The sequence below is a fragment of the Drosophila obscura genome, unplaced genomic scaffold, assembly GCF_018151105.1.
Source record: "Drosophila obscura isolate BZ-5 IFL unplaced genomic scaffold, ASM1815110v1 contig_192, whole genome shotgun sequence".
In the NCBI taxonomy this organism is placed as follows: domain Eukaryota; kingdom Metazoa; phylum Arthropoda; class Insecta; order Diptera; family Drosophilidae; genus Drosophila; species Drosophila obscura.
In genome coordinates, this window is record NW_024542781.1 from 1,131,856 (window position 1) to 1,144,107 (window position 12,252).

General features: G+C 44.4%; 2 protein-coding genes across 13 annotated transcripts in view; one reads left to right on the forward strand and one right to left on the reverse strand.

The window, feature by feature from the left end:
* The window catches only part of LOC111067659 (peripheral-type benzodiazepine receptor-associated protein 1), a 36,903-nt gene that overhangs the window by 6,454 nt on the left and 18,197 nt on the right, over positions 1–12,252 (reverse strand). For 6 of the 11 annotated variants that reach the window (XM_022356892.2, XM_022356891.2, XM_022356889.2 and 3 more), the window contains exons 9-17: positions 8,678–8,823; positions 8,406–8,606; positions 7,958–8,148; positions 7,219–7,894; positions 6,879–7,147; positions 5,396–5,476; positions 3,468–4,103; positions 2,425–2,757; positions 1,767–2,055 (exon numbers count right to left, since the gene is read on the reverse strand). In XM_022356892.2, the coding sequence (XP_022212584.2) occupies positions 1,767–2,055; positions 2,425–2,757; positions 3,468–4,103; positions 5,396–5,476; positions 6,879–7,147; positions 7,219–7,894; positions 7,958–8,148; positions 8,406–8,606; positions 8,678–8,823 (2,822 nt within the window). Of the gene's footprint in view, positions 1–1,515; positions 1,646–1,766; positions 2,056–2,424; positions 2,758–3,467; positions 4,104–5,395; positions 5,477–6,878; positions 7,148–7,218; positions 7,895–7,957; positions 8,149–8,405; positions 8,607–8,677; positions 8,824–12,252 lie in introns of those variants that run through there. The other 5 variants (XM_022356894.2, XM_022356895.2, XM_041593575.1 and 2 more) reach the window with 4 other exon arrangements.
* On the forward strand, positions 10,173–11,311 carry LOC111067667. Of its 2 annotated transcripts, none has more exons than XM_022356912.2 (3): positions 10,173–10,241; positions 10,304–10,427; positions 10,871–11,311. In XM_022356912.2, exons 1-3 carry the CDS (start codon positions 10,188–10,190, stop codon positions 10,915–10,917), a joined length of 225 nt encoding a protein of 74 aa, XP_022212604.1. In that variant the 5' UTR covers positions 10,173–10,187; the 3' UTR covers positions 10,918–11,311. The 2 variants fall into 2 exon arrangements, with proteins under 2 accessions (XP_022212604.1, XP_022212603.2); XM_022356911.2 differs by having other exon boundaries at positions 10,304–10,777; positions 10,871–11,124.

Consider the following 12,252-nt stretch of genomic DNA (forward strand, 5'->3'; position numbering starts at 1 on the left):
CATTTACCAACAGTATTTACAGATACATATGTACGATGATCATTCACATGATCGATCACTATGTCTGGTTTGAGGGTTCACACACAAGAGTAGAGAGGCTAGTTGGTTGGTTGTCTTTTTGTTTACTTCTATGTCTCATTGGTGGATTATCTACTGGTAGGCAATTCAAGTTCATTCGGCAATCAGGTGCAGGTAATTAGTATTGTTAATGCAAACACTTGGCCTTACTCTTAAAAAATAAAAACCCATAACGAGCGAAACAAAAAGAGTATAATCTGTTTCAAACTGTTTCAAAAACAAAATACAATATTCAATTGACATGCAAGACCAACTATAATTTGTACACGGCTAGAGAAAGGCACGCAAGACAAAGAGAGACAGGAGACCAGTTTAAAATAGGAAATTCAACTTAAAAAATTGTTATAGACAAGAAGAAGAAAAAGCTAGGTGAAAAATATATATATACAAAGTTAGAAATGAAACTGAGTAATGGGCGTGAGTGGGAATGATGATCCTATATTTTTATACCGAAAATTCCAATCGTTTGAGACAGATTTGTGATCTGTTTGATTTTTATTACTGATTATTTTTGAATTCTTTTGAAGGGAATATGATTATGAATGGATCGATGGATGCTTAAGAAATATAAAGATATATATATATATATATATAGTGTGTGTACAACAACAAGAACAACAACTATCTATTGTATATTTGTATTTGATTTGAATTAAATATCACTTGAATCCAAATAAAACGTAAACAGAAACAAACAACGTACAAAACAATGAGGGAAATATATAATTTAATATAGAATATTGAATATATATATATATAGTAAATATATAATTGGAAATATCGAACTGATTGGTGCTGGAAATCATTTAATTTGTACATCAACCAAAATCGCATATTAATTCAATAATTTAATAAAGAATGGGAGAAAAAGAGAGAGAGTTGCACATAAGAAGTTTCGCACGGAATCGTAATGGAAATCAAATTTGGCGGCGTTCAAAAATCAGAATTTGTATTCAACTTGTAACTGTTTTCTTATATTTTTTTTTATTTTATTTCATTTCGAAGTATTTTTTTTTTTTGCGATAGAGAGTCGAGACAGAAATAGTAGAGAGAAAGAGTGGAAAATATTCTCGGTGTTTGTTCGGCTGATCGTATTTTGTTTTTCTCTTCTTTTTTTTTAGTTTGGGAAGATTTGGAAAGACAGAAAACAAAAAAACGAAGGAAGGGAAGAACCAAGAATATGAAACTCAAAACTTTTGGGCGGGGGGTATCGGGTATCGGTATCAGAAATGGCTTTGCTATAGTAATAGTAGTAGTAGTTGTAGGGATACATTATCCTGCTTGTGGAATTGGAATTATTGTTTATGTAGTCTGGAAGAACCTGCATAACGTAGTTATTCATCTTATAAAGAGTGATTTCGAGATAAAAGTATATGTTTTTGTATTATTTTGTGATATATATATATTTTTTTTTTTGATTTCAAACTCAATCGTACGAATCGAAGAACAACCAAACATAAAATATGAAAAATAAAATTGAAATCTCTTGAAATGCCGGATAATTAATTGGTTTTTCGATTTGGATCATTTGATCATTTGGATTGGATTGGTTTTAATTCGTATTCAACTCAAACGAAGAAAATACATGAAAGAAACGAAAGAAACACAAAACGTAAAAATCAAAATGTGACAATAAATTGCATTTGTAGTTTATCGTTATCGTTATGTTCTGCACAAAGCCTACTTACTTTTACCTGGTTGACCACGCCCGGCCGCGCCAGGCATCATATTATCCCGCGGCGGCGGCGGTGGTCCTCTCGCACCGGGTCCCTGGCCCCTGCCCCGCTGACTGAGACCGCCACGGCCGGCCGCACCGCCCGGACCCATCTGGTTGTTGTACTGATCGGGCGCATCGGCCAGGAAATTCGACGGCACCAGGCCGCGCACTCCGTCCAGTTCGCCCATGTAGAAACCATCTTCATCCATCTCACCATACACCAATATGATCTCGCCCGTCTTAAAGCACAATTCCACCTGCTGGATATGGGGCAAAGTCAAAGAAGGTCAACGAAAGACGTTAGCTGGTTCGGATAAAAGTGTAGATCGGAGCAGCAGGAGGATCGGAAAAGCAGTGTTAGCAGTAAGTAGTTGCGGTTCTATGGAGGTGTGGCTGAGGGCTGAGATACGACACTCACTTCACTGGACATGGGATCAATCAAGTCCTGGCGGAAGCCTGGCAGAAAACTGCCCAATAGACCACCCATAAGACCACTCCCCGCACGGCTTTCCCTGCGCTAAGTAGGAGACAACATTTCGGATCAAACAAGAGACGCAAAAACCCAAAGGAGGCCCAAGCACAAAGTCCTTTTCTACTTGCAAGCAATCAATAATTCCCTTTTGACCTACCTCGGCATCCACATTGGGACTCAACTCTTGGGGATCGTAGTCGTAGAGGGCAATCATCCGCTTCACCGGCATATTCGCATAGATGTCGCCCCAGCGATCGCGGCTCACGTTGCGCATGCTCTGCTGGGGCACCACCTGGCCCGGCATCACCTGCGCCTGGCCACCCACGCCAACGCCAACGCCAGCGCCCTGCATGGCACCTGGCATTTGACCGCCGGCCGCCATCGATGCGGTCGTATCCTCCACCTCAGAGACCATGTTGTGCGGCACATAGCCGCGACGACCGGCCAGCTCGCCCCAGTAGAAGCCATCCGAATCCTTATCACCAAAGACCTACGGCCGGAACCGAGAGAGATGGAGAGAGAGAGAGAGAGAGAGAGCGGAAGAGTGGAAGAGCCAGAGATGGGGTAGACATGAGTACAGATCGGGCAGAGATGGGCTGCGGGGGACGGGGGGCTTTAGTGTATTCGCATGGAGATTATTGTGGGTAAAAGTGTGTATTGGGGGTGCATAACGCTAACTTAACGATTATTTATGGAACTATTAGAAGAGAGAGAGAGAGAGAGAGCAACGTCTACTTAGTGGGTAGTATTGATTACTGTATGGGTTGATAGTTGTTATTGGTAGAGGGGGTAGATAACGGTACGGTACGGTACGATACGGATCGGGTTCTCAAACCAGTCTGGATGGGTCATTGAGTCGGTGAGAGTCAGTGAGGTGGGAGTCGAGTGGTGGGTGGGGCGAAGGAAAAACATGCACTGATCATTCAATTAGCGCAACAAGCAAGCGCAGCCAATATCAATATCGGATATGGAGATCGAGTTCGAGTTCGCATCCAATTGCATCCAATTTGTGGCTGTGGCTGGTTCATATCTGGTTCTGTTCGGATAAGATAGCTTTACCGTTTGCTCGTACCGAGGGCTCGGATGGATCGTCACATCACACCGCCATCTGATCTCTGCGTGGGGCCTACGTATCATTTGTCGGCAGCTGGAAAGTGTTTTGGTGGTTCTGTGTGTGTTGGAAGGGATCAGCGAGCTTACCTTGATCGTATCACCCTCTTGGAACGGCAGCTCTTCGTCGCAGCCATCGGGATTGGGACTCATGGTCGATGGATCGTAGTCGAACATGGCCACAAAGTAGCGGGGTTTCTTCTGCTGTTGCTGCTGCTGCTGTTGTCCGGGCTGCTGCTGGCCGCCAGGCTGATGCTGGCCCTGTTGCTGCTGGTTGAGGGGTCCGCGTGGGCCCATCATTTGATTGGGCATCTGACCAGGCATCTGACCTGGCATCTGACCTGGCATCTGACCTGGCATCTGCCCTGGCATCTGCCCTGGCATCTGACCTGGCATCTGACCAGGCATCTGCCCTGGCATTTGGCCAGGCATTTGACCCTGCATTTGACCCTGCATCTGTCCTGGCATCTGTCCCTGCATCTGTCCTTGCATTTGTCCTGGCATCTGTCCTTGCATTTGCTGACCCTGCATGTTCATCTGCCCGGGTACTGGTCCTCGGAAGCGTGGCCCCCCTCTGGGGCCCTGGGGACCGTACTGCTGCTGCTGTTGCTGTTGCTGCTGCTGCTGCTGCTGTAGCTGTTGCTGCTGCTGCTGTGGCCCCTGCGGTCTGCCTGGGACTGGCGCCATGCCACGCTGTGCTCCTGCTGGCCCCGGCTGCTGATATCCCTGCATATATTTGATTCGAATTCCCCAGGATCGTCGATCGTGTTTGCACGCGCATGAATTTGAATTAATTTGATTGAAATTTAAAATTTTGTTAGCATTTTTTGAGATTCTTTTGAGGATGTTTGCAGGTTCTTAATCTGTACTCTGTTTTTCATTCACATTGTCTTTAGAGAGGTTTTCTTTAATTCGGTTTAGTAGCAAAGGTGGAGGCGTCTGCGTTTAGCTGTTGTTTTATTTTACTTTAAAGTATTTTTCTCTTTTGTTTTTTTTTTTAGGCAAAACTAAGGAAGTACGAAAGCTGAATGTGTATGTATATATGTACTGTATGTATATATATATATATGTATGTATATGTGTATGTGTGTGTGTTACGATCTATATACGAAGAACTGAAAAATCAATTATCTATAGAGCTTGATAGTCGAGTACGAAGCTAGACGAGTACAGAGAGAGAGGTATGCAGTAAGTGGCAGTAGGTTGAGGCTGGTTTAATATCGGTAGTAAGAAAGCACACGGATTCGAGTTCGTAGTTATCTATGTGGATGGATGGGCACAGTTACAGTAGCGGTATCTGCGGCGAGTGGCGAGTGGCGAGTGGTATGTGTGTTTGTTTGTGTGTGTATATTTTCTAGCAGCAACTGCTAATTTACATAGGATATATGTATGTGTATAGGTTGGGTACTGGTATTTATCAGTCGAAAAACACAACACTGACTGGTCGACGCTTTGTACAAATGATCGCACCCATCAAGTTCAATCTGTATCGATGGTAGCTTAGCTTATGGTACTGAGTATTTTCCCAACACCCGATTAAGCATGCAAGAATGTTCTCCATCCTGTTTTTTTTTTTTTGGTACTTACAAGCCGTCTAAGCCGTATGATTTTAGGTTCTAAATCACTTCCCTAGAGGCATGGCATACAAAGATACTTAGTAAGGTAACAGAAAAAAGGATAAGAAATCTAAAAGGAACTCAACACACAAAATCAAAGGGCAATAAATGCTGCAAATTACTCATTTTTCGACTTCAATATACAGCTTCAATTATCCAGATTTGTTTTGGTTTTTTGTTTTCGAGTTGAAAGCAAGTTCTAGGACTAGAGTTTAACTGACCAAATAAATATTGTATGCATTGAACACTTAACGTAGTTTTAGTTCTATAGAGTACTATAAAGTTACGTTTACAATTACGTTTAGCTTACGTTCTATAGTGTGTGTGTGTGTGTGGGTGAGTGTGTGTGGTGTGTGTGTGTGTGTGTGGCAATATGTGAGAGATGTTGTGGGTATAACTTACATTCTGGTTCACTTGACTCTGTGTGGGTTTCGAGAAGAGGCCACCGAGCAGGCCACCTAACAAGCCGGAGCCTCCGTCGGGCTGTTATGTCGGATCGGTTCGGATCGGATCAGATCAGATATCGTATAACGATCGTATCAGTTTTTGGGTTTCATATAATGAAAATGAATATGTAACTTGTTTTGTTTAAAATTGTTCGTTGCATTGCGTATATTCCTTAATAAAATCGATCGGCATTATATCGCTTCCGCTCAAATATAGTACTTAGATAATAAAACTCTATTTGAAATCTGAATAACTCAACAATGTTCAAATATATATTGCAAATATATTTTTGTTTTTTTTTTTGGGTTGTTTTGCTTATTATTATTATTGTTAATCTTTTTTTTGCAATTTGAATTGCAATTAAATTCAAGACATGCTACAATAATTGTGAATTTTACTCGGCACGAACTTAAAGATCGAAATGATATGGGGGAAAAAGTACTAGCAAAAGTTGGCATACCATACTCTGGGGGGCAAATATCTCTTCAAACCAAAATTCAAAATCCAAAATAAAATTCCAAAATTTAACTTAAAAGTAAAAGGAATCAAAATAAATTTACATACATACAAGTTCCGTTTTGTTTTTTGTAGGGGTGGGGAGTAGGAGGTCTTTGTTCAATTGGTTTTGGTTCTTATCACATATAGCATAGTGGATATCGAGGACTTCAATGGCAAGTGCCCCAGTAAGTACTTTGTTTTGTGTGAATTTGGTGCGATTGTTTCAGAATTTATCACAGTGTACGAGTATGTATGTAGGTATATATATATTTATATAATGTGGTACATTTGCAAAACAAATCGACCGAAAGTAGTAGTAGTGGTAGTGGTAAGAAATAAAGGCAGTCCAATAAATAGATCTCAAGTTAGGAGCAGAAAACAGAGAGTGGCAGAGAGAGAGAGAAGGTGTAAAATAAAACTTAAGACAACACAGGACACACTCCTTCCAGAAAGAGTTCGGCAAAGGATAGATGTTAATGCATTCGGTTAGGATATACTTTTTGGGGAAGTGTGTGAGGTTTTAAGATTTCTTATTCTTATCTGGGTCTGATGGTGCAAAGGGGAATTGCGGGGGCTATGCAAGCAGTTGGTAGGAATGAAATTTCATTGTTTTTCATTGGATGATTCGATCGTGTGGCATTCGGACTGGGAGTATACGTATATATAGTACAGTATAGTATAGTATAGTATAGTATAGTATAGTATAGTAGAGTATGGGTAGAGTAAATGGAGTATAGTATATGCATCTACAATCCGTAAAGTAGATCTTTATGGTATGTACATTCTTCAATGTTGTGTTGGCTTTAAAGTTTAGTTAATAGAATTTAGTAGGTATATTTTTCAGAGCCAATTGCATCGAAATGATCAAAACAAAAACGAAGTTCATAGAACATTATTTACAGTGTATATACGGACTACCAGCACTCCGCCGGACACTCACCTGATGACCCGGCTGACCGGGCTGCTGTCCCTGCTGCATGCCCTGCTGCATGCCCTGTTGCATGCCCTGCTGTTGCTGCTGCTGCATGTGGCTGGGATCGTACTGCCCATGTTGATCCTGTTGGCCCATCATCATTGGCTGCTGCTGCTGCCCCACCTGTCCGGGCATGCCGCCCATCTGCTGCTGCATGCCGTGTGGCCCCTGCGGCAGCTGCGGACCCATGCCCATTTGATTTGGTCCCCGTCGAGCAACGGCATTGCGCACAGTGTCTGCAAGCGATCAGATACGGTTATAGATATACGTAGAGAGGTCTTCCTTCCCTCTCCATCCTTGCACTCACTTGGTATCAAGATGGGCGCACTGTCCGCCGACTGTGAGTCCCGTGACTTGGTGCGTATGGTCACGGCACGGGGATTGAAGACGCCCAGCTTGCCGATATCGATGAGGGCATGGTCGCCGGTGGGCGAATTGATGTCGGTGACCTTCTTACCATCGGCGTACACAGCATAGCCGGTAACAGGCCCAGTCGCGGTGGGCCTGGCGACCGGCTGCCATGTCACCAGAATGGTGCCATCCTGTGGCCCAGCCTCAAGCTGGATCTCCTGCGGCGGATCGGGCAGGCCCTTGGTGAGGGTACGGAAATCTGCATAGGCACCGGGTGCCTCCTCCTGTCCGGGCCTGCCCGGCGTCTGCTGGGGCGTCTGTTGCCCAACCGCGCGCAGATGCTTGGCCCGCACGGTCACCCGATATTGTGTGCTCGGCGCCAGCCCAGTGATGGTGTGCCTATACATGCCCGGCTTGACGGTGCGCACCTCCACATTGTTCACACACACCACGTGCTGGTGGTTCGAATTGGCCGGCTGCCACGAGATGACCGCCGAGGAACACGTTATGTGCGAGGCGCGCACCGCCGAGGGGCCCAGATGCGACGTGTCCCGCCCAATGATCATGGTGCAGGCGGCGTCCCGGGACGTCTGCCGATTCTGGGTCACGCTCCGCACGCTAATGCGATGCGGCTGTAAAAGGATAGGCAGAGTCAGTAGTCAGGTAGCTTTACGCTGAAGGATCTTGAAGCTTACCCGTGTGGAGTCAACGCCCTCGATTAATGCGCGTGTGCGTTCATTGGCCTTCACAGAGACCTTCAGCACACGATCCACATAGACATGATAGCTCTCGATGAGATTGTAGCCCACTGGCTCCGGTGGGGACCAGCCAATGAGCACGCTCTTATTCAGCTGCCGTTCCAGCGTCAAGTGTTTGGGTGCTGGAACTGTGTCACATAAGGCAATACAAAGCCATTAGATGGAGTGTAAAATCTGTAGCTTGTAGCTGAACTGAGACTGGGACTTGGACTGCTAGTGGTACTGTTAATGGGAGTGTCTCTGTCTCTACTGCTCTCAAGGAGTCAAGGAGTCTCAATGCTCACATGCAGGCCATGCAAAAGCGATGCATTCGTGGATCGCCACAAAAACCAAAGAGATTAAAACATACAGTTTGGGGCGTGGGGAGGGGCTGGGCAATAGTTACCATTATCGCTAATGTCATCCTGGTCGTGCTCCAGATCGGTGTGCGTCTCACTCAAACGTGCCAAATCCTCGTGGGTGTGTGTGAGCAATGGGTTGTGCGGCGGCAAGGAGGGCAGCGACGTTGTGTCGCACTGCATCGAACCATCCTCGGCGTCGCGCAGTGTCGATAGTACCGCCTGATGGAACTCCAGCAAATCGTCGCCTGTTCGCGAAAGAAAGTTGAAGATTAAGCAAGCACAGAGAGCACAGAGGGGGTTAAGAGTGGAAACCTACCCACTAAACGCTGTACAAAGGAGGCGGGCACTAGGCCGCGTCTTCCATCCAGTAGCTCCGCATCCAGATAGCCACCCTGGGGCTCGCCGCTGGTCCACACCAGCAGATAGTCGCCGGTGCAGAGAGACAGTTCGCCCTCAGCCTCCCTGCAAACGGATGCAACAAAAAACGGAGCAAGTCGAATTAATTTTGATAATGCAGGGATTGCGATTCAAATGATATTCTTGGCCAGTTTGGCATGAAATTTTAACTTGTTTTGTGAACAAATCGAATTAATAACGGAAAATCAATTTGTAGCTGTTCCAAATCCAAAATCAATTTGAGTTTGTCGCGCTTATAAACGGTTTTATTTCTAATTTTAAGTGCCAGTTCATCATGAAGTTCCACCTCATTCTGGTTGTTGTTCTGTGTATTTTCACCGCATCGATGCAGATCAAGTTGCCCTGGATAAAAATTAGTTGGAACCAGAAAGAGCCTACACCAGCGCCTGCGCCAGCTCCTGCGCCAGCTCCTGCGCCAGCGCCTACGCCAGCGCCTACGCCAGCGCCTACGCCAGCGCCTACACCAGCGCCTACGCCAGCTCCTGCGCCATCGCCAGCTCCAGCGCCTGCGCCAGCGCCAGCCCCAGCGGCAGAGGAATGTAAGCCAGAGGGGGGACCAAGTTCCGAGAAAATGTCAGCGATTAGCATAGCCAAGAAATTGCTGTCTTTGGAAAAACTCAAGTGTTTCTTGCATTGGATGGCCAAGCTGGTCAAGAATTCAGCTTCAATATCGCTTGACTTAGCCGAGTGCAGCGTCGGACCTCAGGCAAGGTGCCTCCCCAATTTCCATCACTACTTCAAAAAGAGTTGTAAAGTGGCTGAGCCCATTGTTGACTCCTGTACGGGCATAATCGTGAATGCAGTTGTTGGTGGGATGTACTGTTTGAAAGCAGCTGGCAAGTACACTCTGGCTCTGATTAAAGCACTGATAGACTTCCATAAAGCGTGGAAAAGCGAAGAGCCAAGTGCGGCCAAATGCATAAAGGGATCGTTTAAGAAATTTATCAATGCTACATCTGTCTACGATGTCTTCGATCGCTGCTTATTCCCGAGCAAACCCATTGAAGATTGCGAAGACGAGAAGATGAGTCCCGAGGAAAAGAAGAGTCCCAACGAAAAGAACAGTCCCGAGGAAAACAAGGGTCCCGAGAAAAACAAGAGTCCCGAGGAAAACAAGAGTCCCGGGGAAAAGAAGAATTCCGAGGAAAAGAAGAATTCCGAGGAAAAGAAGAATTCCAAGGAAAAGAAGAATTCCAAGGGACTGATAATAGAAATCTCGTGTGTCGGTGATTGTGATTAAACTCTACAAACGGCTCGATTTTTACTTTCGTAAAAAAATTTAGGTGAAAGCCGGAGCCTGTCTGATAAAGAATAGATGGAATTAATTATATGCATCATTCCAAAATAAATCAATTCGCTTACGGCACACAAATAGTTTTCATTTATGGATTTTGGAACACCATTTAACCATGAAGTTCCACCTTGTGCTGGCCGTCGTGCTGTGCTCCATCACCGCATCATTGGTAAAGGAAGAGCAAAAACGAGACTTTACTTTGATCTTAGCTAATCCCCCGATGCGTTGCAGTGTTCAGAGGAAGAACAAATAAGTTCCGCAAACATGTCGAGCATTGCGATTGCCAAAAAATTGATAGAGAAAAGCAGCATTCAGTGTTTCCTGAATTGGCTGTCGAGGCTGGGGAAAAATGCAGGTACATTTACTACTGATTTGGCTGCTTGTACCACAGGATATGGCGATAAATCGGCGAGCATCTTGACGGCCTTCGTATCGATTGCCACCAAAGTCCAGCCCATTGTGACAGCCTGTGCGGGCATAATCGCAAATGCAGTTATTGGTGGGCTATTTTGTATCAAAGAAATATCATTTAAGGCCTTGCCTTTGGTTCGAGCACTGAAACAGTTTCACGATGCGTGCTCCGGTGAGCCACGAAATGCGACGCAGTGCGCGAAAAACTCGTTCAAGAAATTCTTTTCAGTTACAAGTGTCTACGAAATCATCGATAGCTGCTTATACCCGGAGAAATGCGCTGAAAATTGCGAAGTTAACAAATTGAAATGAATAAAATCGACATTAGATTGTCTACAGGATACTTTCTTTGCTTTATTAACCCCTTAAAATCCATTTCATTTGCAGTTCTCGCACAACAAATCAATGTGGTAATGGTTTATAAAATGGTTTAATTTATGCCCCGTGGAGTGCCAATTCACCATGAAGATCCAACTCGTTCTGGCCTGTGTTTTTCTTTGTTTTTACATCACTGAATCGGTAGAGGCAAATCGGTAAAAGTCTTTATAATGATCCATAGCTTATTCCTGATCCTTTGCAGTTGGCAGATGAGGAGCGAATAAATGACAACCCTTGAAATTGCCACGAAAAATGGCGAATGTGGGCAGTATGAAGTGTTTCCTGTATTGGGTGGGCAGTCTGGTCAAGATTTGTTCGAATGTGCCAAATCGGTTCGAATCCTGAATGCCTTCAATGCGCTTATCTTAGCCCGGTGGACCAAAAGACGATAGAAAGCGGAACTATCGCAAAATGTTCGTAAACGGACTTAGAAATGATAAAAATCCGTGAGCGATTACTGAAGCCTCGCTCAATGTCCGCAAGCCGACTCAAAAAAGAGCATTTAGCGGACAAAAACCATGTGACGTTTAAGTCTTGCTAAATTTTCGCAAGCGGACTTAAAAACGAAAAGGATCGTTTGAGTCACTTCTGGGGCCGCGACTCTACTTTTATACTCGTACTCAGTCAGTATATAAAACTTTGAGCTTATGATTTTTAGAATTTAAAAAAATGTTATACTTTACATTTTTTTGCTACATCTGTTGTCTACATATACAATGTATATTATACATCTAACATGTATATTCTACATGTACCATTTATATTCTACATGTACCATTTATATTCTACATCTTCTCCGCTGGCGAGCACTCGCGCACTGAACAAGGCAGAGTGTGCGAGCGAGAAAGAGAATGAGTAGCGGGTCTCTTGCTGGAGGAGGTGGGGGAAGCAACTGAAAATTAATTTCTTCATTCTGGCTATAATTATGATCCGATCTGATTCAGATTCGGCAATACAGATATGGTAGATATGGTCATTTTCTACGATACTACGTTTTTAGTTCTATCGTATCTTTAAAATTGTGCCTGCCACAGGCACGCCTCTTTTGTAGAGGCGGAAGGGGGCGAAGCGAAATTTTGAAATAAACTTGTAGTAGTGTGATATCACATGAGTCTAGAAACAAAATTGGGTTGCTCTAGCTCTTATAGTCTAGGCGCTCATCAAGACGGACAGACGGCCAAACGGACGGACAGACGGACAGGGCTATATCGACTCGGCTATTGATGCTGATCAAGAATATATATGTATACTTTATGGGGTCGCAAACGATTCCTGCTCTGCGTTGCACACATACACTTTTACCACAAATACAATACCCCTTAACACTTTTTTGAGAACGGGTATAAAAAGTGGCAAGCTGAACTGAAAACCGATCCAACAACTAAAGCGAA